At 42.7% G+C, this 25,424-nt stretch overlaps 1 protein-coding gene across 3 annotated transcripts in view; it reads right to left on the bottom strand.

The window, feature by feature from the left end:
• Nucleotides 1–740: 740 nt before the first annotated feature.
• Nucleotides 741–25,424, bottom strand: part of LOC149324081 (complement component C6-like) — a 44,312-nt gene continuing 19,628 nt past the window's right edge. Inside the window, exons 9-18 of one of the 3 annotated variants that reach the window (XM_089496134.1) lie at nt 25,095–25,217; nt 23,977–24,143; nt 21,992–22,217; nt 21,569–21,740; nt 20,935–21,046; nt 20,239–20,371; nt 18,004–18,195; nt 16,406–16,496; nt 14,598–14,839; nt 741–2,883 (exon numbers count right to left, since the gene is read on the bottom strand). In XM_089496134.1, the coding sequence (XP_089352260.1) occupies nt 2,702–2,883; nt 14,598–14,839; nt 16,406–16,496; nt 18,004–18,195; nt 20,239–20,371; nt 20,935–21,046; nt 21,569–21,740; nt 21,992–22,217; nt 23,977–24,143; nt 25,095–25,217 (1,640 nt within the window). In that variant the 3' untranslated portion in view covers nt 741–2,701. Of the gene's footprint in view, nt 2,884–14,597; nt 14,840–15,117; nt 15,140–16,405; nt 16,497–18,003; nt 18,196–20,238; nt 20,372–20,934; nt 21,047–21,568; nt 21,741–21,991; nt 22,218–23,976; nt 24,144–25,094; nt 25,218–25,424 lie in introns of those variants that run through there. The other 2 variants (XM_089496143.1, XM_089496153.1) reach the window with 2 other exon arrangements.

The raw sequence follows: 25,424 nt of genomic DNA, 5'->3' as shown, positions 1-25,424 counted from the left end.
TACGCCAGCTGCGTCCCTACCTGAGCCGGGGGGACCTTGAAACAGTAGTACATGCTCTGGTAACCTCTCGTTTGGATTTCTGCAATGCGCTCTACATGGGGCAACCCTTGTACCATACCCAGAAGCTGCAATTGGTGTAGAATATGGCGACTAGACTGGTCACTAATACATCTAGGACCAGTCACATAACACCGGTCTTAAAAGACCTTCATTGGCTGCCCATTCGCTTCTGGGCGCAATACAAGGTGTTGGTTATTACCTATAAAGCCCTAAATGGCTTGGGCCCAGGGTACTTGGAGGACCACCTCTCTCCATATAATCCGCCCCGCACACTCAGATCAGCCGGGAAGCAAATGCTAAGAGTTCCGTAGGCTAGATTGGCTACCACCACCAGGAGGGCCTTTTCTATTTCGGCCCCCAAGCTCTGGAACTCACTCCCCGGCGAGCTCTGCTCAGCCACCTCCTTAGACCAATTTAAGAAGGGGCTGAAAACACACTTTTTCGAGCAGGCATACCCCTGACTCCTGACTTCTGTACGCTCTCCCTCCCCTCCTGACAGCACTGCTGAGCTGGCATGAGATATGGTTTTGTTATTTGTTTATGGGTTTTTTTTAATATATTCATGTTTTAATATTTATATTGTATGTTATATATGCTGTTAAACTGCTTTGATCAATGGAAAAGTGGTATATAAATAAAATTTTATTATTATTATATTATTATTAATTCACTGTGTTTGTTAATACAACACACCCCTGATGCTACCATAGAAAGCCAAGCATTTGCCTTGAGCAACTATGTGGCTTCCTTGTAACTACAGTCACTACTCTCAATAGTTAAGAAGCAGAGATTTTATCAAGGACTGGAACCAGGGCTGTAACTACTGAGGTCATTGCCCTGCAAATAAAAATTCTATCCTCCAATGAAATATTCCTTTAGCCACCAAATTTCTAGTATTGCAGAGAATGAGACTCTGCAAATTATTCATACTTAGAACTCTTATATTTGCTGTGTTTGCATTCCTTGATAACACTTTCCAAATGCTCAAGTTATTACAATGGAGCTGAAAGCCGAGAGAATGACCAGGGTGGGGGAGACTGTTCTAAGTCCAGAACTTGCAAATGGTAACTTTTTTATCTAGAATTTCATGCTGGATGGATGATTCTGGGAGATATACTATAAACCAAAAGACAAATTTTTCCAAACTCTTGCCTTGCCCTCCCCATGCGACATTGGCATTAGCATGCATTCTCTGATATTACTGTCAGCATTCTCATTCTGTAAATTTGTCCCAACTTTACAGATTAGAAGCAACATTTCAAGAATAAAGTTCTTCTTTCTTCATCAATGCCTAAGAGAAGTATTTTCACTGTTTGCCATTGTGTAACAGGCAGCATCTAGCTATGCAGTATGGCCTAAAGCATTTCTACATGCTGTAAACTTTCTGTCTAGAGAGATCATAGGCAGTGAATGCTATAGCATTAGTTCTGCACTGATGGGTGTATTCTTCCCTTGGCAAAGTATTAGGTAAGTATCTTGGATTTATCATTTTGCCTCTTTCCCTTGCACAGTGAATTTCCCCAGTGGTTTACCTGACAAACAATCCTTTCAAAGTGAAGGAAAACTGGCAAATCCATTAATCAAAGTGTAGCCAAGCTTTGACTTACAGAAAAACCTTAAGGCCCAACAAGTCTGATTTGCATTTCCTTCTTTTGATAGAAAACACCACAGTACTTTACACAAGCAGAACAGCCCAGAAGAACTTGCCAGGCAGATAGTTGGCTATGCAAAATGTTTTGGAAGGGTAGACACAGGCATTTACGTGCAGGGCAGTCATAGATTTTTTTTTAATTTATCGGTGGGCAACAAGTTATTTTCTTTTGCTTTCCTCCCACACGTTTTTCCCTAACAACTTGCATGAAAATGCATACAACATAGGACTTTATCACATGGGGGGAAATCAGGGGTTTAAAAAGCATTTTCCTAGGATATTTGCACGATCACAGAAAATATTTTCCCACACATCATGATTAAAGAGGACTTATCCTAGGAAGGACCAGGAATGCTCCAGCAACAAATCATTCACTGGATCTCCTGAGAGCATATGACTTTCCCAAGGTCACCCAGTGAATTTTCATGGCCAAGCTGGGAATCAAACCCTGTTCTCCTGTGTCATCGTCCAACACACAAACCACAGTGCTATGCTGGTACAGTTATACCAGATGATGACATGTTACTCCCAGGGTTCACTACATGCATACCCCAATATACAAACATGTATTGTACAAGCACCTTACTGGAGGCAAGAACCATGAAAAAGTCAATGTACTTTGAAACTTTGCCTTCACTTGAGCCGTGAGCCAATACGAAAAACAGTGGTAGCAGAGAGCAGTGTTGATAATAATGTATCACAGAGTGCCACCTAGGTAAAGGCAGGCTTAGGAAGTGGAGGGAACCAGATGTCACAGAGACAGAGGCAGTAGACAGCTCTCCAGAGCTAAACTACTTTGGACTACAAGACACATGGTAGCTAATGAATGCTGTAGTACTGTTAGGACACATAGAACAAGTTATATATTTTAACAATTGTACACAGATACCAAAATATTACCATCTACTGATTATTTCCAATGGCTGTTGAAAATGTGGTTTGTCTGTATCTGAATATCCTTCTATAAAGATGCATGGCTTTATCACTCAGTTAAGGCAAACACTCCCCAGCATGCAACAATTCAGTCCTCATATTGGAACATTTCATTGCTCCCAAAGCACAGAGGGTGGCTGTCCTCTTTCGTTTCCTTACTCCAGTCTGGATGCAGTAGAGCTGGCCCTCATCCTTTGGACACTGGTATGGAAGCAAGCAAGTACATCGTAATTCTTTTTCTGTGAATAGGAAAAAAAATATTGGCTGTAAACCTAGGTTGGTTTGTTTTTGTTTCTATGAACAAGACTTAGGATGAGAAGCAAGCCTTATGATGACCTGCTGAAAGAGCTAGATATATTTAGCATGGAGAGAAGATTTAGTGAAGACATGATATTGGTCTTCAAATATCTGAAGAAATGTCACACAAAAGCTGGAGCAGATTTAGAATAGGAATGTAGGAAGCTCATCCACAGTGCTTCAGGGCTTCTGGTAGGACTCTTGCCTAACCCTATTTGGAGATCTAGTTCATTACCTGGTCTGATGTCAGAAGGGTTGGCTCTGGTTAATTCTTCAGTTGGAGACCATGAAAGAATAAATCCAGGTTTTAGCTAAACATTAGTAGATATATCCTTATGGTGAGTGCTGGTTATCAATGATACAAACAGCCTTGGAACTGAGATGGGCTCTACAGAAGCATGCTATGATCCATATGCTCCACAGGAAAGAGTTATAGGCCTGTTACAGACTGCCAAAATAAAGCTGCTTCAGGTCTCTTTGGAGGTATGCTGTTTAAATGATGCATGCATCCTAAGAATCCGGAAGCTGCACCAAAGCTGCACTCCAGTGCTTAGGAATGGAGTGTGGCTTTGGCGCAACCTCCGGACTCTTAGGACTCATGCATCATTTAAACAGCATACCTCCAAAGAGACCCAGAGCAGCTTTATTTTGGCAGTCTGTAACAGGCCATAGTTTGGTAGAAGAGAAAGTGCATGAGGGTTGGAATCAGGTATCAGCACTTTATACTTTATTTCTTTAGTTGAGTAGCAACCTCTTCAGGCCTGACCCCCTCCCCACCTGATGGAAATGTCATTCACCCATGTGCCAGTCATCAGCAGAATGGATCTCCTTCTCCCCATGCAGCTGATGCCTGGTAAAGTAGGTTGAGAGGGGAGTTACAATTGTGGCAATAGCGTCGCAGTCATGATGTAAGAGATTATTACACCTGACTTTTAAACTACAATTGTAGGCTTGATACGAACAGGTTGCTCACCTGTAACTGTGTTTCTTCGAGTGGTCATCTGCGAATTCACACAAATGGGTTTATTCTGCGCCTGCGCAGCAATCCTCGGAAACTTCTGGAATCTCCAGGCAGAAAGCAATGTATCTTTCTGCAACGTTTTGGCGGTAGCCCCGCCCACCCATATATAAGGCCCCTGGTGGCCCGCTCCTCTTCAGTTCCGAATGAGCCGCAAACAGCGCGGCAACAAGCGTTGTCAAATGAACAGACACTGAGGGGATGGATGGGCGGGTTTGTGTGAATTCGCAGATGACCACTCGAAGAAACACAGTTACAGGTGAGCAACCTCTTCTTCTTCTTCGTGGTCTCTGCGAATCACACAAATGGGTTTAGACTAGCGAGCTGTAGTCAGTGGAGGAGGGAGTGTCAAACATAATGAAATCAACAATCAGTAAACAGCGTAACCCAGCACCTTGTATCTATTAACAGTGCAGTAGGTTCAGTGAATGGCAGAAAGTAACACTGCCCTCCCAAAGCCTGCGTCTTGTCTGGCCCTGGCGTCTAGCCTTAACGTCTGATGAATGTCAAAGGCTGGGACCAGACAGCAGCCTTGTACACATCCTCAAGGGGAATCACTGAGGATGAGGCTACCGCCCTAGTTGCATGGGCTCTAACCCGACGTGGCAAGGGCTTCCCAGCCAGTTCGTAGCAGAGGCGGATGGTGTTGCCGACCCATTTGAAGAACCTCTGCGGTGAAACCGGCAGCCCTTTCTTGGCTTCGGAGTAGCAAACAAAGAGTTTCTCCGAGCGCCTGTAAGCAGATGTTCTGTCCAGGTAGGACGCCAGCGCCCTCCGGACATCCAGGACATGAAATTGACGTTCAGAGTCTGTGGTCAGATTATGAGCCAGAGTCGACAAAACAATGTCCTAATTGATGTGAAAGGCAGACAACACTTTAGGTAAAATGGGGATGTCTGTACGGAGAACAACCCTGTCCTTGTGAAATGGAGAAAGGGTTGATCGATCCTGAGGGCACACAGTTCACCAGCCCGGCAGGCTGATGTGATGGCTACTAGGAAAGCCGCCTTCCAAGTCAGGAGTCTCAGATCCGTAGTAGCTAAGGGTTGAAAGGGTTTAGACACCAGATGCGCCAGGACGGTGTCTAGACTCCACTGCAGAGGAGGAACCGTAGCCGGTGGATGCAGGTTATTGAATCCTTTAAAGAACCTTTCTATGTGAGGGTCTCTAAACAAAGGGGCTTTGTCCTTAAACAAATAGTGAGAGGAGATGGCAGACAGGTAACACTTTATAAAACTTAAAGAGAAACCTGTTCCAGTCAGTGTCATGAGAAGTCCAGGACCACTGGGATGGAGACACGGGTTTGTGGAACGTCCTTGGTCTGTAGGAAGGCAAGGAATTTGTTCCATTGTAAGCATGGGCCGTCTGGGTAGATGGTCTCTACGCTGCCCTAATATTTGTTGTACACTGAGTGGAAGAGCCCTCAGTACTGAATCCTCCATGCCACCAATGGGAGAGCTTGCATCTCGGGATGGTGGACTTGCTCGTCGTGAAGCGAGAGTAGGTTGGGCCGGTATTCCAAGCGGAGATACTATTGGGCTCGTCGTAGTAAAGGGGCGAGCGAACCAAGGTTGTGTGGGCCACCACAGAGTTATTAAGATTGAGTCCGTCCGGTCGGCCAACATCTTCGAGAACACTCTTGTGATCAGATGAAATGGAGGAGGGGCATACAGTAGGCCTTGAGTCCACTTGAGCTGGAAGGCGTGTCCTTCTGATCTCGGCTCTCCGGTTGGAGAGCAGAACCTCGGTGTGTGAACGTTTGACAGGGAAGCAAACAGGTCCAGCTGAGGGGTTACCCAGTGGGCGAAAAGTTGGTTCACCACATCCGGCTGTAGCCTCCATATGTGGCAAATGGAGGACGACGTGCTCAGTTAGTCTGCAAGGTTGTTTTGATCGCCGGCAGGTGAATGCACTGCAACAGCATCCCGTGCTGTATGCACCTTCCCAAATGAGGATGGTGACAGCTAGTACCGTCTCTGATCTCGTACCTCCTTGTTTGTTGAGGTAGTGTACGACGGTGGTGTTGTCTGTGAGCAGAAGCACGACCTTATCAGAAGAACCATCCGAAAAGCTCTGAGTGACTATTTCACGGCCAGGATCTCCAAGATGTTGATGTGGAGAGCGGCCTCTGCGGACGACCACTTGTCCCTTATAGCAAGGTCAGAGTGTGGGCACCCCAACCTTGCAGGGAGGCGTCCGTGGTCAAGGAGAGGACCAGTTGTGGAGGCAGGAATGGCATCCCTATGCAGACAGTGTCATGTCGGAGCCACTAGTGTAAGGATCTCTGTACGGTCCGTGGGGTAGTGAGCACCTTGGAAGGAACGTCTTGATTGTGAAGTCGATGAGCTTGGTAGGGAGCAGGTTAGACTTGTCAAAGTTGACCTGCAGGCCCAGGGCAAGAAGGAGCAAGAGGGCAAATGGAGGTCCTCGAGGAGAGTCTCTTTGGAGGACGCCCTGAAGAGTCAGTTGTCCAGGTACGGGAAGACTGTGATCCCCTTGTTTGCGCAGGTAGGCCACCACGGGCGCCATGCCCTTGGTGAAGACCTGTGGAGCTTTAGAGAGGCCGAAGGGAAGGGCCTCGTACTGGAAAGCCTTTATGGCAACAGCAAGGGGAAGAATCTCCGGTGGTCCTCCAATACTGAAATGTAAAAATAGGCGTCCTTTAAATCCAGTGTCACAAACCAGGAATCTTCCTGTAGGAGTGGTAAAATCGAGGCAAGATTTACCATCCTGAACTTCTTGCACAGAATAAAGGCATTCAAGGGCTGAAGGTTCATTATGGGCCGGAGGCCCGAGTTTCTCTTCGGTACAGTGAAGTACCTGGAGAAAAAATACCGTTGAACCCTCCAAAGGGGAACAGGTTTAGTAGCGCCCTTAACTAAAAGAGTGCGCACTCCGTCGAGAAGGGTGTCCGAGGGGACAGTTGAGATGAATGCTCCGTTTGGTGGGAGCTCACAAAGCTCTAGGGCATAACCCCTACGGATAATGCTAAGTGACCAGGGGTCAGTGGTGATAGAAGCCCAGGTGTCATAAAAGGGTTTTAGCCTATCAGAGAAGGAGGCGAAGAGGTGTGCAGGAGCACATTAGAACCTCTCCCTGCTGGGAGCCAGGGTACCAGGGGTGTCGGCCAGAGTAATTTTGACGTGTCTTAACTGAAGAGGCCCGAGTTGTCAAAGGGCATATCTTCAATTGCCGCCTTTGCCTGGGGATTGAGTTCAGAGGCCCGGAGCCACGCGTAATGGCGAAGGGCTATGGACCATATAGCACTTGGATGCACAGTCCGTGGTGTGCTTGACAGAAATGATCTGTTGGCCTGCTATCAGATGGATCTCGTTTCGCAGAGCGACCATCATGCGTCTCCTACAATCTGGGAGATCAGCGATGGTAGGGCCCATCCCCTCGACCAGAAACTGTATATAGGCCCCATACAGGCTGCATAGTTGGCTATCTTTAAGTCAAGAGCAGCTGAGGCAAAAAAGAAAAAGATTTTTTTTTTTTTTTAGCCAGTCCATCCAGCTTCTTGCTGTCTTTCTACTGGCGAAGAGACGTCCTAGGAGCGAAAGTAGCCTGGGCTCCTTCCCCTATAGCAGAATTCAGCTGAGGGTGGTTGGAGAGCCAGGACGGAGTGGACGGAGTGACCCGGTAGAAGTTGTCGATCCGTGGATAGTCTTTTCTACTGGTTCGAGGGCGTCATCATCAGGATGGGCCACCTCTAACTTGAGGGCGGCAGCCATCCGTATGACCCTGTCAGCAAAGGCCCTGACATCGTCGGTGGGCGATGGCAGTGTCGGGCCCTCAGGAACGAACTATGATCCTCTGTCCGAGAGAGGTGATCTTAGGAGGGTCATCTCTGTCAAAGTCGTTGGGCCCCTAGGTGACATCCATGGCCTGAGCGGGGAGGCATGTCAAGCCAGCCAAGATCAGCTCTCGGAGGATGAGCCTCCTCCAGAGCAAGGGCTGATTGAGGCAACGCCAGGTGCTGTTCCTGCCCTGCCAGGTCCCAGCTGTGATCCTCCAGCCCCAGAGGAGGAGGTTCAACCAGGTCCTAGTGCCAAAGAGAGGCTTCCTTCGGTACCACAGCCTAGTGGTGAGTCTGGAGACGAAGCTTGCCGGCAGGTGCCTTCTTTCAAAGAGAGAAGAGCCGAGAGTTCTTGCAGACGCAGATCACAGAGGATTGCCGAGAGGCAATTAGCCAACCAGCCTCAGGTGGCACGAGGGAGAGTTTCCCTTACTTAAGTGGGAGAGAGACTAATGCTGGTTGCTAGAGTTTATTGCATGATCTCTCGGCGTGATTGCTGCTAGCACTAGCTCCTAGTATCTGGATTCTTTGTTACCTTGACCTTGGACCGGACTTCGTTATCTCTTGGCTGTTTGACCTTGGACTGTTTGACCAACGTTGTTTCTCGGTATCCTGACTTCGGCTTGACTCTCGGAACGTTTGGACTTCTGGAATTCTGAACTCGGCTTGTTTTCTCGGACTGCTCTCAGACTGATTCCTTGCAAGGTCTGCTTTACTTTCACTTCCACTGTGCTAAGGCTCTGTTATCGGCTACTGTCAAGTGTCTGCTGGCAGCATTCCCGGACAAGGCGCGTCCGTGTGGGGCCACGAATGCTACGACGCAGATGGGAAGGTGCCACTGGGAGTAGGTACTGTCCCGTGGGCTGGTCATAGACAAGGTCTGGGAACGACTCGAGTGGGTCCTGATCTGGCTCGACCGTGTCGGTCGTTCATAGGCCAAAGCCTCATCAGCCTCTGTACCAAGGGCGCCCCTGCCCTTCCGTGAAGGAGAATGTATGTGCCATTTGTCCTGAGAGGGAGAGTGTGGCTTTGATCTTGACCTCTGTGGGGATAGAGGCGCATCGGAGTCTGAGGGTTCTCCCTCCGATTCAGAATCCATGCTGACTATCTGCAGGCTGTCCGCCAGTACAGAAAGGTGGCTCGCAAGGAGGACCCTGGGCTCCAAGAGCACTATCCGGGAAGATGCCGGCACAGGTGGCGTCGGGGTCTTAATTGACGTAATGTCAGAAGACGGAGCAGGTACTGGCCTCGATCCTGGCAGAGACACTGAGACCATGGTCGGAGGCCCTTTACGCCGGATTTTGGCATCGGCGTAGGGGTCTTGATTGACCCAATGTCATGAGACGGAGCAGGTACTGGCCTCGACTATGGCAGAGGCACTGAGACCGTGCTCAGAGGCCCTTTAAGCCGGGTCTCGATCAACCCCATGTCAGGAGACGGAGCAGGTCCTGGCCTTGAGTATGGCGGAGGCACTGAGACCGTGCTCGGAGGCCCTTTATGCCAGGTTTTGGCGTCGGCGTCGTGGTCTTGATTGACCCGATGTCAGGAGACGGAGCAGGTACTGGCCTCGACTATAGCGGAGGCACTGAGACCGTGCTCGGAGACCCTTTACACCGGGTTTTGGCGGCGGCGAGGATGAGCAAGCCCGCTGCTTGTTGCGGTCGGAGCACTTGTCCCTTTTTCTTTTGAGGACTTAGAGGTGGTATCACCTGTCTCTCCAGAGGCTCCAGAACTGCCAGGCTGGCTTAGAGCTTTTTCGTACAGCGCAGCCTTCAATGTCTGGCCCCGCTTCAGGGTCCGGTGGACACTGCCGTTGGCCATGGGGATTTTAACCCCGCACTTTGTGCTCCTCCTAAAGGAGGCCATGGCAAGAGAAGTCCGTTAGGTCAGAGAAGTGGTCAAGCCGAAGGAGAGTCCAAACGAATGGACAAAGAGATTCCAATGTAAGAGCAAGCGAAATGCTAGCGAAGTTCCTCGAGCTGCTTAGCGCGGCGGAATGAAGGAACTGAAGAGGAGCGAGCCACCAGGGGCCTTATATATGGGTGGGCGGGGCTACCGCCAAAAAGTTGCAGAAAGATACATTGCTTTCTGCCTGGAGATTCCAGAGGTTTCCAGGGATTGCTGCGCAGGCGCAGAATAAACCCATTTGTGTGATTCGCAGAGACCACGAAGAAGAAAGACTGATGCAAAGTGCTGGCTTGGGGCCAATTTTAGGGCTTGGGAGAGCAGAGTGTCTGCTCCCGAGCTATACTGCACCATAATGGCTCGAGTCCATCCATATGGGGCTCACCATGGTGACGTACTTGCAGCGCCACATCCAAACTGTGTGGTGCCATGTGGATGTCATTGTTGCACGTGAGGGTGCCAATGGTGCCCGGCGTGCACCCTAAAAAGAACCCGATGGGAGCTGGTTCTTTTTAGGGCTCATGAGGCTGTGCCATTGGGTTGTTGTGGTTTCAGTATGGAGCAGAAAGGGGTGGCGTCTCGGTGCTCCTTTATCCCCGTCTATATCTCCCTATAGTCATAAAACAACACCTTCAAAAATACAATGGACCCTTGGTATCCACTGGGGATTGGTTCCAGTATCCTATGTGGATACCAAAATCTGTGAATGTTCAGGTCACATTAAATACAATGGCATAATAAAATGGTGTCCCTTATATAAAATGGCAAAATCAAGATTTGCTTTTTGGAATTTGTATATTTTTTAAAATATTTTCAAGCCATGGATGATTGAATCAGTGGATACAGAATCCATGGATAAGGAGGTCTGACTGTACTTATCACTTGATGTCACCTCTGACCCGTAGCTGCTGTGTCTCCCAAGTGTGTGAGGGAATCAGTTTTCATTAATGGGGAAATATATGTGAAATGTAGCTGTTGCGGCAGTTCCAATAATGGCAGTCACATGGTATCACAATGGCCTCTTCCCCTGTCCCTCTTCTTACTCGCTATTCCCAAGCAGCCTGATTTCCTTTATTTTTTGTTTATTTCTTTTCCTATTTTTTAAAACTTAAATCGTATAAGCATAACTCTGGCACTGTGTTAAAAAGTTTTTAAAAAAATGTAAATCCTGAAAGAAATACTGGGTGGTTCTAATGGTAGCATCTCAAATGCAATAAAACCACTTTGTTAATGGAGAGGCAATAGGTATGTGTGATAGACATTTTAGCTTTTATTGATCAATTAATTGTCCCTCTCCAACAATCATTTCAACCTTTTCAACAATTATACTAATGTATGAGGAAGAGAGTCATGTTGGACCAAATCCAAGATGAAGACGAAGAAGTGGAAGAAGAGAAGATGGAAGGATTATAGAATAAGACGCATTTTAGAACAAATCTAAGCATTATCTTGTCCAGCATTCTGTTCATTCAGTGGTCAGTCAGATGCCTGTGAGATAGTGTTTTGTAAGAAAAACACAGACATTTTAGTAATCTCTTCCATTTTGATAGGAAGTTACTTGAGAGAAGTACTGCCAGCAGGGCTCTTATTAGAGCTGCCAAGCCTTGAAGCAGTCCAATTCAAACAGTAGATTTCAGAGTAAAGTATTTTCCTGGCCCTATCAAATGGCAAAGTTTGGGGGCTGCTACAGAGAGAAGGTGCTGGCAGGTGGAAAGAAAAACTCAGGTGTTGGAAATCAGGTCTGTGTGCCATGTGACACATACACATATAACAGATGATGCTTTCCCACTACTGGTATTAAAGTAAGATTGAATTATCACTTCTGCTGCATACCCTCTGACTGTTCCAAATTAGAAAGAACAGTCATGATTAGCTCTCTGTTGTCCCACTTTTAACACTGATTTTAAAATATCCCAGTTTTCCTCTCCTAGTCTCACTTTCCTCTTTTGTCCTTGGCTTACTTTAATGGCTGCAAACTGAGTCAAAGAGCAAAAGCAGTTTGCACTCCATCAACTCACTGCAGGGAGAGAAAATGGCAGAATCTTGTCCTTGCCAATAGGCTCAGGCAAAAGCAAAATGCTGCAGCCTACCCTAATTTGTCTGGTCTTCCTAATTAATAATGACTGCCACCTTGACCACACTCTGATGTTGTTTGGCCACTAGTGTCCTGGTTTTCATCTGCAAAATGTTACAGAGTGTGCTGCTGGCTTTTTCCAATGGAAATAAAACGGGACATCCATTTTGTCCTTTGTTTTAGGCTGTAAAATGTCTGGAGCCAGCCTTGCTTCCCTGTCTCCAATCACTAGGACAATTTTCAAAATGAAAGTTCTCACCCATATTGAAAAGAAGAGTGTTTTCTACTGTTTATGTGAAAGTAACTGAATTTTTGCTTCTGGTGTAAAAAAGTCTAAAACTGGATCTGTTTCTACTTTAGCCTAAAATAGAAAAGATCATACCAAAGGGAAATGGAAAAAAAAAATAACCAGATGAGCCATCTTTTTTGGCACAAAACATATCCCTGTGCTCTCAGCCAAAGCAATTTATGAAAAAACCCACAATTGCTGTCACCCGGTTGCACTGTGAACAACATGTTGCATAATAAACACTGACATGGAGCTTCATTTTTAGAAATAGGGAACAGCTCAATAGCATGCTCTTCCACTTTCCCTTTTCTCACATAGCTAAATAAATATGGATCTCACACACTAGTTTTTCATTTAATATTACAGATATTAACCAATAGCACAACTCTATGCATTTTTTCTACCCACTAACAGTGACACCAGGAGATCATCAACAGCATAAAAAAAATCTGGGTGCAACCTAAGTTTTTTGGCCTAATGCACCCCTGTTTATACCACACCGACTCTGCACTGAGATCTTGTTGATGTCCATACTTGAAATCTGGATCAGAACCACATTTCTGACCTATTTTTCTTGGAACCACCACTGCTGCCTTCCTGGCACATGCCCATATTTTTGTACATACATTAATTTTTGAAAAAAATGTATGGTGAAGAACTCTCAAAATAAATTTAGAATAAAGTCAAGAAAAGAATTTAAAAAGAGGGAACAGATATTCAGTGGTTCCTACATAAGCAGTTGTCAGAAAAACATGGACTTAAAATTAGAAGGATCTGAAGGTTAAAAACAATAAACTTGATGAAAAAATTATAGAAAACAAACATAAATGCACAGCAAAGTTTTATAAAGTACTACTCACATGTGAACTAGAACAAGAAGCAATTAAAGAATCTATGGCCTTTATCACGCAGGGAAAATTGGGGGTTTAAACGGGCATTATGCACGATAGTCACATGATTGCGGTAAAGATTTTCACACACCATCGTGATTAAAAACGACTTATCCAGTGAATAACCAGGGAATAACCAGCAACAAATAATTCATGGGATTTCCCCATGAATGATTTGTTGCTGATTGTACCTTGGCTATTCCTGGGATAAGTCATCTTTAAGAGCAATGCATGTGAAAATCTTTACCATGATCATGTGACTATTACTGGATAACGCCCATTTAAACTCCCAATTTTCCCTACGTGTGATAAAGTCCTATGATAAAGTGGAGCCAATATATAAACTGTGAGTTAGATTTAGAAATATGAAAGAAATCTTGGAAAAGAACATATAAATTTACGTTATGTCAAACTATGAAAGAGAATTATTAGAAAATTATTCTTAAAAAATGGCATATGATCCCTGAAAAATTATCAAAAAATGATAACGCATTTTGTTGGAAGTGTCAACAAAATACCAAAACATACTTTCATATGCGGTAGCATTGCCAATTAGCTAAAAAAAGGGAAGAAGATATGACAGGCAACGTCTACAATATTAGATATTACAATACCATTAAAGCCAGAACGCATTCTTCTGAATATGACAGATGTATTAGATGTCTTAGAGGAAATAGAAAGACATCATTGGAGAGTCATACTGTATATGATTATGGCAGCAAGGTAATTATATGCACAGCAATGGAAATTTACTGATGATTAGGTTATCAAACTTCGAGATATGAAAGAACTGGACAGATTATCTAGAAGAATCAACAGAAATATAATAGATAGCTTAGAAAAAGATTGGATTTTACTTGAAAAATACAAAGGCAAGAAAGAAGCAAAAAGAGAATCTGAAATAGTCAAAATGAAGAAATTCTGAGAGATCTGAAGGGAAAGAGCTGAAAATAAAATAGACAAAAACATTAGGTAAAGAGTTTGGAGAACACACAGAGTAAGGAAATATAGGTGGGGTACAGCCCACCCAAAAAGGACGGTCTGCCGGCGCCTTGTTTTGCTGTGCAAGGAAGCCACAGCGGGCAAACCGCGCGGCTTCCTCGCACGGCAAAAAGAACCTGCAAAAAGCGGCAAAAAGCCAATGGTGCACTTGCAGTGTCACAAGGGGGCGCAACGTGCAGATGCTAAGTGGCCATCATGTCAAAATGGTGGTGCCTGTGTCTACAGGGCTAGGGGCGAAGCATGTATGGGTAGTGCACCCTTGACCAACCCCTAGCATGTGATGAGGGCGCCCTATAGGTCCGTCTGTCCAGGGCCATAGACTCTTTCTCTAGTTAAAGGAAAGATAAGGATAGGGTAGAGAGTACAGATGAAAATTAAGGATTGAGAAATATTTAAAAGATGGCAGAAAAAAGGTATAAGCATTGGTGAAAGATCAAAATGTATTTAACTTAGGCTTTTAACAGCTTCAGTTACTGATGAGAATGAATATAAGTTTGGAATAATGTGCAAATTATAGAACTTACTTAAAGCAAGATATGGAATTATGTGATTATTGAAAATGCATGAACCAAATAAAGTGTAAATGACAAAGTCATGTTTTAAGGTAATGTTATAATAAAAAATATTTTTAAAATATTTGCTCTTTTATATCAAAGAGTTTAGTGTGCAAAAGACCTACCTGAACATGTTTCCCAATCATAACATACATCATAACTGCAGAGCTTTTTCCTTGTGCTGTTTGCTGAAAGAATTGCCCGCTCAATGGCCCAGTTTAAGTTGGCATCATTGCGGCAAGATCCAGAATGGAGGAAATGGAACTGCTCATCACCCCTGCACCTGTTGGCCAGGTATTGGCAGCTCGATTTTGTAAAGGCTTCTTTGGATGCAGTATGCAGGACACAGATATCTTCCATGTCAAGACTGTCAAGAGATAAAAGTTAGGGTTTAGAGATAATGAGATCCAAGTGTTTGTTGTCCATGTTAAAATAGTGCACTTTCACTGGCTCCATCACTTAGGTTTCCAATGTTCTGTGACTCTTTTATAGTTGGCATTCCAGTAACTACCAGTATTCAACAACTAGTGATTGCAATGGTGCTCATAATTTAATGTTACCTTCAACATCACTGATGGACTCCATAAAGAGAAGCCAGCATTTTGTCCACTTTGCAGCCACCTGAATTGTAAAGACTGCAATTCTGTAGCAGATAAGACTGTAGTTCCTGGGAAGAAGTCACATTAAACTCAATGGGGCATACTCCAAAGAATAATATATTGTAATATATTTCAGATATGGTAGTGGTGGGAATTTCCTAGAACCATGTGGCAAAAGGGGGTTTGATTCTTAAACCATGTGGCAGAAGAGTGTTTGGAAGAGGTGTGTTGTGGTTTTATCTTTTCCAAGTTATGTCTTAAGTGTGTTTTATACAGTTTTAATCATGTGTTTTTGAAATAGAATTGTTTGGTGTGTTATTTTAAGTTTTGTTTTAAATTATTGTAAACCTCTTTGGGTTCTGTAATGAGAGAAAGGTAGGCTAGGAAAGAAAGAAAGAAAGAAAGAAAGAAAGAAAGAAAGAAAGAAAGATGTTTTTGTATGGGACTATCTGAATTTGACATGTTTTCCTCCTGGCTATTTTGCTTTATTACATCTCATTTGCTGCTGTTTAATTCCCTTTACTTGATTTTTAAAACACACACACAAAAATGTTAAAGTATTATGTTTTAGTTGTCATTTTTAAAGGATAGTTTAGACTTTTATCATATGGGGATGGAACTGTGTCAGGACTGCTCTGCCATCCTTATCCTGTTCATGGCTGCAATTGTACAAAAGCCTTTCATACACGTAGCACTGATTCTGTCATCCTGTCACTGAAGTGGAATTGTATTAACTCAAACTCCTGTTAATACAAAATGCCAGGACAATTCCACTACAGTGATGGGACAATGACAGTATCAGTGTGAAATAATATGAAAGTTTTTTGTGCGATTGCTGTCACTTGTACTTCCTGGATGGGACAATGTCTGGATAAGCCCAACATCATGTGAAAGTCCTTCCTGTGATCGCACGGGAAGGATGGGACAAGAACTTCCTTTTCCCGTCTGATAATCTCCATTCAGTGGTGCAGCAGTTAAATTTGGCAGTGCTAGTGGCAGTGGGGATGGGCCTAAATGTGCCCCATAACTCTCATCTCCCTGCCCCTGGTATAGCACTATTCCCAAAGGCATTACTAGGGGCAGCAGATGGCTACACACTTAGCTCAACTCCATAGAAACTTGTCAGAATGATTGGGCTGAATATCTCTGCCTAGAATTAACAGATACACTCTGGATCAAATTGAGATCCATGCAAGCTTCTACTAATGAATTGTCGGACTCTCCACAGATTCATTTACTCTCCAGTTTCTGTTACCTGGCTAGAAGAAAGACATTGTCAAGTAACTGGCAGGCCACAATACTTGCACAACATTTGTTTCATCATTCTTACTTACTCACAGTCTTCCTCAGGTGACATACAGACACATTGGGACTCCACCTCCTTTTGTCCGAGGCTGCAATTGCCTCGGAGATGAGATTGCTCAGCTGGAAGAAGAAGAAGTATAATAGCTGTTGTTATTATTATTATTATTAAGCAAGAATCACACAATGGCAGTTCATTGATACAAGATTATCCGCTAAACAGATGTGTGAAATTTCCTCGTCTTGTAAAGGAGTAGAATTTAGGTATTTGCAAGGAAGAAACGACCAACTTTAGAAGGTGGTGCTCATATTTTTGCCCCAATTTGAACAGAACTGCAAAAATTGTATCATATTCAGAGCTTGGAAAAATTACTTCTGGGACAAAAAAAATTCCAGAGTTCCTTACACAGCATGGTCAGTGACCATATTAGCTGGGGGAATTCTGAAAAAGTCTTTGAGTTGGGGTACAAATTGTTGGATCAAGATTAAGGATGAAGATATTATAAGTATGGGATTCTGGGAGTTTTAATCCAAAAAGTAATTTTTCTGAACTCTGAGTCCACCATGTTGAAGGCAAAATCCAAGGCTGCTATCTGCACAATTAATGCAGTTTGACATTGGTTTAACTGTCATGGCTCTGTCCTATGAAATCCTGAAATTTGTAATTTGTATTGGTAACAATTCTCTCACAGAGAAGACTAAATATATCACAAAGCTGCAACTCCCATGAGCCATGGCAGTTATAGCGATGTAAAACTGCATTCATTTTGCAGTATAACTGCAGCCTAAGAAGCTTAGCAACCCTGTATTTACACTCTCAGGCAGGCAGCGATGTAAACTTAACTGAGCCTTCGTGTAGCCACAGATTATGCTGGTGGGCTGTATTCACCTTCACACTGACAATTTGTGCATACATGAATTAAAGCAAGAGCCGTTTCTCAGCCTTTTGGCTAAGATCAAGTGTAAAAGCTGGGAGGGTTCTATTGCTAGCTTTCTACTACAACCTCAAGGCCCATCAACTGGTGAAATATGAAGTAGTACCTGGGGGCAAGGGAAGCAGTAAATTAGGCCCCTTCAAGTATAAAAGCTAATTTTTGCAATCTTTTCACATAGGCATCCATTTCTGGTTATTCTGTTCACTTCTTAGCTGAATTAGAGGAGGGATATACTTTTTGGTCTTGCTGCCAAAGGTGAGCTACATCTGGAACTTGGCTTCATTTCATGTAGTCCTTGGCCCATTTTCAAAGGCCTTCTGCAAATGATCAGTACACTTCCCTGTCAAGACTGAGCTATCTTTCCTGCATTTTGGAAAAATTACTTTTTTGGACTACAGCTCCCAGAATCCTCCTGCCAGCATGGCCATTTTTTCACGCTCTGCAGAAAAAGGAAGGTTGCCCACCTCTGTTTTAAGCAATTATGAGTCACAAAACCCTCACAACTGTGGAAATAATTCAAATAGCGATCAATAGATCCCAATCTCTCTTTGGCCCGCCACAAATTTTCAACATGTAGTGTGTTATAAGCTTCTGAGCCTTTAGTATAAAATAGCATAAAAAATAATTCTACAGGTAGGAAACAGACAACAAGCAGAATGTTATGAGTGTTGAAACCGAGTTTGGTAGGTACATACTCTGTTTGCAAGTAAGTGATCCTGAAATAGGTGGGTTCCAGGAAAGATCATTTCCACAGGTGTAGCTCTTTGGGCCAGTAAGAGTATATCCATTTGAACAACTCAGCTGGATGCCATCCCCTCTCTTGTAGTCTATTTTAAATGGGGAGATTCTGATGGCATTGGAAAGGGATGGTCTGGAGCAAACTGATGCTGGAGTTTAAAAGAGAGAGATGTCAACTCATGAGCATAAGCAACATATTATGATTTACATTTATCTGTAACATTTTTATATCACTCGTTAAGAAAACAATTATCTACCATACAATACAGAATACAGAATATACAATATAGCAAATTCAGTAATGAATTAAAACAGTATCAGGATAAAACTCAGCGCTTGGAAATAACTATTTACATTTCATGAGTTATTTGTAATTCATTTCTTTCCCATCACTAAAGAAGATATAGCTAAGTTATATTACAATTTGTAACTTAATGAGGGATCACGTCACTTATTTTGTGGTGTAATTGCAATTTTTAAGTTTTTTTAAAAAAATTATGTCATCAATAAATGGAGAAGAAGGTAGATTCCACAATTCAAATGTTGGTTCATGCAGTGTCTAATGCTGCCTCATATTCTGTCATGGATTCTACTACTGTCCAGTGGCTTATAGCATTCACCTTTTTTTTTTTTTTTAAAGGAACAAATCCCTCTAACTTTATTTATCCGTATGAAGCCATCAGTTTTTATACACAGGAGGAAACAGGCTAGTTTGCGCCATGTCCCTTGTTGTTATTGTGTATCTTCAAATGTTTCTAAGTTATGGCACCACTAAGGGAAGTCGATCACAGGGTTTTCTTGGCAAGATTTGTTCAGAAGCGAGAGAGAGAGGGAGAGCGCTTATGAGATCAGCTTTATGTATGGGTCTCTTTGGTCCTAGTAAGTGTTACAACTTGGGGACAGCTGGTAGATCAGTTACCACAGGGGTAAAAATTCATTTACTGCCGAGCAAATGAAAAAGGCCACTTCTATTACAGCTGTTTTGAATTGTACTGGAGTTAACACGATCGTTCTCATACTTTTTACTTTTGTGACCCCCTTTACATCTATATGCAGTCATCACACATACAAACCCCTCAACATAGTATATGAGTAAAAAAACATTTTGTTGCTTTAGTGTTAGTGTCACACATTCATATATATTCATATTTTAACATTTTATAAAGAAATATTTCTCCTCAATGGCTCCGGGGAAGGGGAGCACTGAGGGGTATATAAAATAATGTGTTAAAATGTAATAGTATGTAATAGAATGTAGGAAGATATTTGTTTATGGAAATACTATAAAAAATTAAATAAAAAAGAGAAATATTTCTCCTCATTCTCTTCCTCCCTCTTTGCCTGTTTCTTTCCCTCTAGGACAGAAAAGGTTTGGAAAGCCGAGAAGAAGGAGGAGGAAAAAGGATCAAGGCCTCTAAGTCTTGCGCCTCCTCCCTAGCAACTCTCGCGCCCCCTCTGTGGGTCCCAGCTCACAGTTTGAGAATCACTGGGTTAATGGACACTCAAGCCTGTCCCCAACAGAGCTCCCATACAATCTAGAACAGTTTCAAGAAAAGTGGCAAAAAAGCCAATAGTAAACTCAACACCTGGCAAACTGACCACCACTCAACACTGGCTTCCATATAATGTGGAGCTATTTCCAAAGCAGCATTGGAATTAGCAGGAACACAGCTGCATTGACATTCATGATTCTCACATTTGAAAGAAGGCCACTTTCAACTTTCATTGATCAAATCGTGCTAACTATTGAATGATCTTCCAAAGAAAGCAGCTGGAAACAGATTAAAATGTGTAGGACTAGAATGTCTACAGCACTTGAATGAAAGGTTTGGAAAACATAGAGCTTGGAAAAGTTGCTCTTTGGACTTACACTCCTATAATTCCCCAGATTTTGAGAACTGTAGTCCAAAATGTAACTTTCCCAAGCTCTGATTGAATGCACAGTGCTTGCTATCAAAGAATACATAGTACTTGATCCATTTGAAGTAGACAGACAAGCCAAAGTTTTACCATTTATTCCTCCTGAGATTTATTCTTATATAACGGTCTCTCTAATCTGTTTTCTAAATATTATAGGCTACAACCCCCACAATGTTTTCATTGTAGCAATGACAACAGTTTGAGGAAGAATGCTATAGAGAAAGGATTTCATTCCTATTATTTACATCACTTTTTCTTCTGCTGTTTCTTACGTTGGCACTCAACAGTGTGTTGCATCCATGTTTTGTCTGGCAGGCACCTAAAGAATGGATATCCTACAAGATTGTAGCCACTCAGACAGACAACTTCCACTTCTTCTCCAATGGAATAGTCTCTTTTCTCATTCTGCAATTAAGACAGAGTAAATTTAATGGAATATTCATTCATACAAAACACAGGCCTGTTACAGACTGCCAAAATAAAGCTGCTTCAGGTCTCTTTGGAGGTATGCTATTTAAATGATGCATGGGTCCTAAGAGTCTGGAGGTCGCACCAAAGCCACACTCCATTCCTAAGCACTGGAGTGAAGCTTTGGTGCAGCTTCCGGATTCTTAGGATGTATGCATCATTTAAACAGCATACCTCCAAAGAGACCCGAAGCAGCTTTATTTTGGCAGTCTGTAACAGGCCACAGTTTCATGGACCTTGAGGCCCAGGGTTTTTAGAGAAATAATTGTTTGGTTTGCTATCACAAGATCACAAGAGACTAGCAAATTAAGTTGACTTCTGGTTATCATGTTCTGGCTCATTATAGGACACATAGGTAGATAAGACCATTTTAAAAATTCCTTATACTGAGAGTATGAAGTGGCATTCCAGGACTGATACTAAGTTCTTCCACAAACATAAAGTTTCATTCCACCTAAAACCTTGTCAAAATATTCTGCAGCTTATGAAATGCTCCTCACCCTGATGAATCCATTTTCTGGGGGTGTCGGAGTCACACATCCAGATTCAGGATCAACTTCATGTAGGTCTACCTCTTTTACACCTTCATTATCATTTACACAAACAGCTCCTCTGAAAATTAAGAGTTTCCTGTTATGATTTTGTTAAGAAAAATTCTTAATGAATAAGACCTGTAGGGTAGCATGCAACTGAACTTCATTTTCTTTGTCACTTCAAAGTAAGCAGATAAGGGCCTATGCCTAATTTGGGGAGACTTTAGAGAAGGTAGTGCCAAGCCAAAAGGGTAAGACCAAAGAGTTCATCAAGTTTTAACTCAAAGCTCTTACTGTCAGTAACTAAGGCTTAGGAGAGACATCTTAGCCTTTTAGAAAGGAGAAAAAAGGTCATACAAAAGTTGGGAAATCATCAACCAGTGGTATCATGGAAAAAGGGAACACAAGTAGTCAATGAACACTGGCGGTGCCATATTATCAAGTTTAGAGAAACCATATAAAACACATGTGGGAAACTTTTGACTCTTCAGATGTTTTAAAGGATGTCTTCGGACATCCATCATTCTCACCCAATAGGTGGTGTAGTCAAAAATATCTGAAGAACCAAAGATTCTCCACCCATTCCCCAAAAGAATCTTACTGGTCTGCAAACAATGAAATAAAACACTCTTCTTCCTCTTCCCCTTTTCCTTCACAGGGTTTTCCTCCATTCATAGGTTGGGGATTGTTACACAGTCGAGTCCTTTGCCTCTTAAAAGCTGCATCGCATGAACTCCATGCAGACCAGCAACTCCAGTAGCCATCTACTGCATCTAGGTTCCAAAACAAAAGATACTTTTGCTGTCATGTCTGAAGACCAGTGATATAAATAGGAGGACTCTTATCCCATTCAGTGAGTTTCTGATTAACACGAATTTGCTCCATGTTGATGTTGCTGTTTTTGTTCACCACATATAATAGACTTGCCTCTTCCAACTCTATGATTCTATGATTCTAACCCAGACTATCCCAAGAAACTCTGTCAAGATGGAGCATACTGTACTTATAATATTATCAGAAGTACCTGATGTGTAATCTGGAGCTCTTCTCTCACAGTTACTGCCATAGGTTCCAGCTTTGCATACACAGAGGCATTCGGTTCCAGATAAAACAGGCTGACCATTGTTGGGACATGGGGCACAATGGCAAGGGTCATATCTGGTCATATATTCAAAAAAGGCTTTCCTGAGATTATGGCGCTTTGTCACGGCACATGGGAAGTTCTTCACCAAATCCAGAATGGGAGCCACCTAAGAAAGAATCATACTAGGCTCTCAAATGAGGTCTTCCTAAAGCAAGCAAATCCCTGTTTCAACTCTCTGGAAAGAGAAAATCTGTCAGCTTTGCTTTCACTCTCTGAAAAACAAATATTTCCCCCTATTTACAGTCACCAAATTCAAAATTAAATGTAAGCCGCCCTGAGAGCCATTAGGGCTGAAGGGCGGGATATAAATACCTAAATAAATAATAAAATAATAAATAATAGGCCCAGCTATTACTGAGCATGGAGAAAAGAATGTTGTTCCTGCCTGTTACATAGGTCATAATGTGGCAAACCTAATTCAACAGGAACATGATCAATTGTACAAAGATTCAAATGCAGGCTTTTCAAAGCAATATATTACAAGCCTTGGCCTCCAAGACATCATTCTATTAGGTTCCCCTGCATACACACTTCAGGTTCTCTCCCATCCCAAATATGAAGACTTAACAGAAATTAATTTTTACCCATATTCCTGCAACCAAGGTAACACATGTGTCTTCTGTTCAGAGGTTACTTTTTCATACATTTTTGGAACACAACTCATAGAATTCACTAACAAAATTAGCATCCAGCAAGCCCCAGAGATCAGATGGAATAGGAGGAGTTGAGGATTACAAAAGTAATGGCTTACTTTAAATAAATGAACATATAGACAAACAAATATTTTTCTACAGGGAGAGGGGGGGCACAAGAAACTTCTATTTCCTCTTGTTTTGATTCCTGTTTTGTTTTCTGTCTCTTATATCAAATTCAGCCACAGTCTACAGTCCAGTTGCGTCATTAGCCACAGTGCTACTGGTAGTTGTCCTCTGTTGTGCCTCATTATTGAATGCCATCTAACTTGGACGTGTCATCTTCTGGCACTATCTCCTGTTTCATTTTCAATTGTTTCCTCAAAGAATTTTTGTAAAAGACATTCAAACGGGATTTACTATGTTTTCCTCTGCATAGCACTAACAAGTATTACCGATGGTGCCACTGCTGCTGCCTCTGAGACATCCTCCACCAGTGTCAACCCACTACTGCTGCTGGCCATTTAGTTTGGCTCCTCTGTTAAAACCTGTCTGACGTGGGAAGTCCTACTAGGCAGCAATGCTGCTGCCAGGATAACCTCTTGCCTCACAGGAGCACACATTCTCACCATTGTGGAAATTTAGTACCTTACATTCTTATTTTGCATCCTTGTTATGAAGAAATCTGCATATCTGGGGAAAATTTTATGGAAATGAAATTTTTACCCATACCTATAGGTAGAGGAAATGAGTTTCCATCTAAACATTAGGATGATCTTCCTGATGGTAAGAGCTGTTTGGCAGTGGAATACACTGCCTCAGAGAGGGGTGGAGTCTTCTTCTTTGGAGGTTTTTAAAGAGAGACTGGATGGCCATCTGTCAGGGACATTTTGATTCTGTGTTCCTGCATAGCAGGGGGTTGGACGGGATGGCCCTTGGGCCTCTTCCAACTCTATGATTCTATGTAATTAAGTTATTAGCATCTTCTGTTCAGAGCTTTTAAAATAGTTTTCTGGACCACAACTTCAAGAATCCCCCAACAAAAGTAGCAGCCAGTCACCCAAATAGGAGAAGTCGGGGTTTACAAAAGCAATTAATCATTTAAAATAAATTAACGTATTTTAAAATAAGTAAGGGTCTCATTTCTTTTCCTCTGAGAGAGGCGCTGTCTTACTATCACAAAAAGTTCTGTTTTCTCTTGTTTCCACTGCTATTTTACTTTTTATTTCTTACCTCAAAGTCAACAACAGTGGGATTTTCCTTGGTTGATTCTAGCCAGTCACTAAAGATGGTTTGTCCTGGAAAAGATCCTTTTTTCTCCCAGGCTAGAGCTGCAGCATACTGTGCTCGTCCACCCTTTACCAGGGAAATAGACCGTTCAGATGACTTCAACATGGAACCTAAGATGGACAACAAATGCACTGAGCTCACAGTTTTTTCACCCACAAGCCCACTCCAGAGCTTCCATTTATTTGGGGCAAAAACTTCCATAATCTCACAGTCAGAATATGAGAGTATAGAAACTGTAATTTATAAAAATATCTTCCCCAAGCTTTGCCCACTCTTGATTTATACCCAAGCATTTTTCATTTCAGCACCTTAATTTGATAATAATAAATAAATAATAAAAATTTTATTTCTATACCACCCTTCTATATAATCAGGGCGGTGTACAACATTATAAAACATCAACAGAAAAGCAATCATTACAATTACATTAAAATTTACAACTACATTAAAACAATCTAGCCAGCTTGCCACTGCTGACATGGGGGGGGGGGGGGGGGAGAACTAATTCTTTTCCTGATGGGAAGGAATCTGGTTTTGTGTGTGTGTGTGTTATATCACTGGACAATTGATAATCAGAAACTCATAGAGTCTACTGAAATTTACCTAGGGATCTATTGTTGTTATTGCTGTGTGCCTTCAAGTCATTTCTAAGGCAAACCTGTAATGGGGGTTTCTGGAACTGAGAGCGTATGTCTTGCTGAAGGTCACCCAGTGGATTTCCATGGCTGAACAGGGAAGTGAACCCTGATCTCCAGAGTTGTAGTCCAATGCTCAAACCATTATACCACACTGACTATCTAGGGATCTATCAGTAGCTTATAAACGACCATAGATCCCCATCTACCATCTACTATCCAAGATTACCCTGAAGTAAGTCCTGTTGGGTTCAACAGTCATATTCCTAGAAAATGTGTATGGATCTGCAGCCATAATCACTTTCCTCATGAATTTGAAAATCCTTCTTGTCCAAATGGAATTGGATTGTAGAGAGAGAGAAAGTTTGATTAGATTTAGACATCATCAGTACAAAAATATAGGGAGTCCTGAAAATAGATATGCACCTTCATAGCTTTCTGTCATTTTACTGCGGGAACAGTCCACATGATGTTCTGTCCACGAAAAGAAGAAAACATACTTTCGTGTTTCTGTTCGCGTACAGCTTTCCATTTGTTCTTGTGTTAAACCTGGAAAACATTCAACCAGAAAAAAGCAGAAAAGAGTTCACTTTAGGGTTGCCATTTGAGTGGGCATCTTCAGAGGCTCAAGGGACAATTTTCTACCCTGGACTCCATTGTACATGAAAATCATACAGAATCACATTAATTCTTCTAATTCAACAGTGAGGAATCTTTGGCCTTATAGTTCTTTAATCTCTTGATTTCTAAGCAGTT

Source organism: Sceloporus occidentalis, unplaced genomic scaffold (genome assembly GCF_023333645.1).
Source record: "Sceloporus occidentalis isolate IW3139 unplaced genomic scaffold, rSceOcc1.0.p SCAF_1, whole genome shotgun sequence".
Lineage (NCBI taxonomy): Eukaryota > Metazoa > Chordata > Lepidosauria > Squamata > Phrynosomatidae > Sceloporus > Sceloporus occidentalis.
This window is presented reverse-complemented; position numbering and strand designations above follow the sequence as displayed.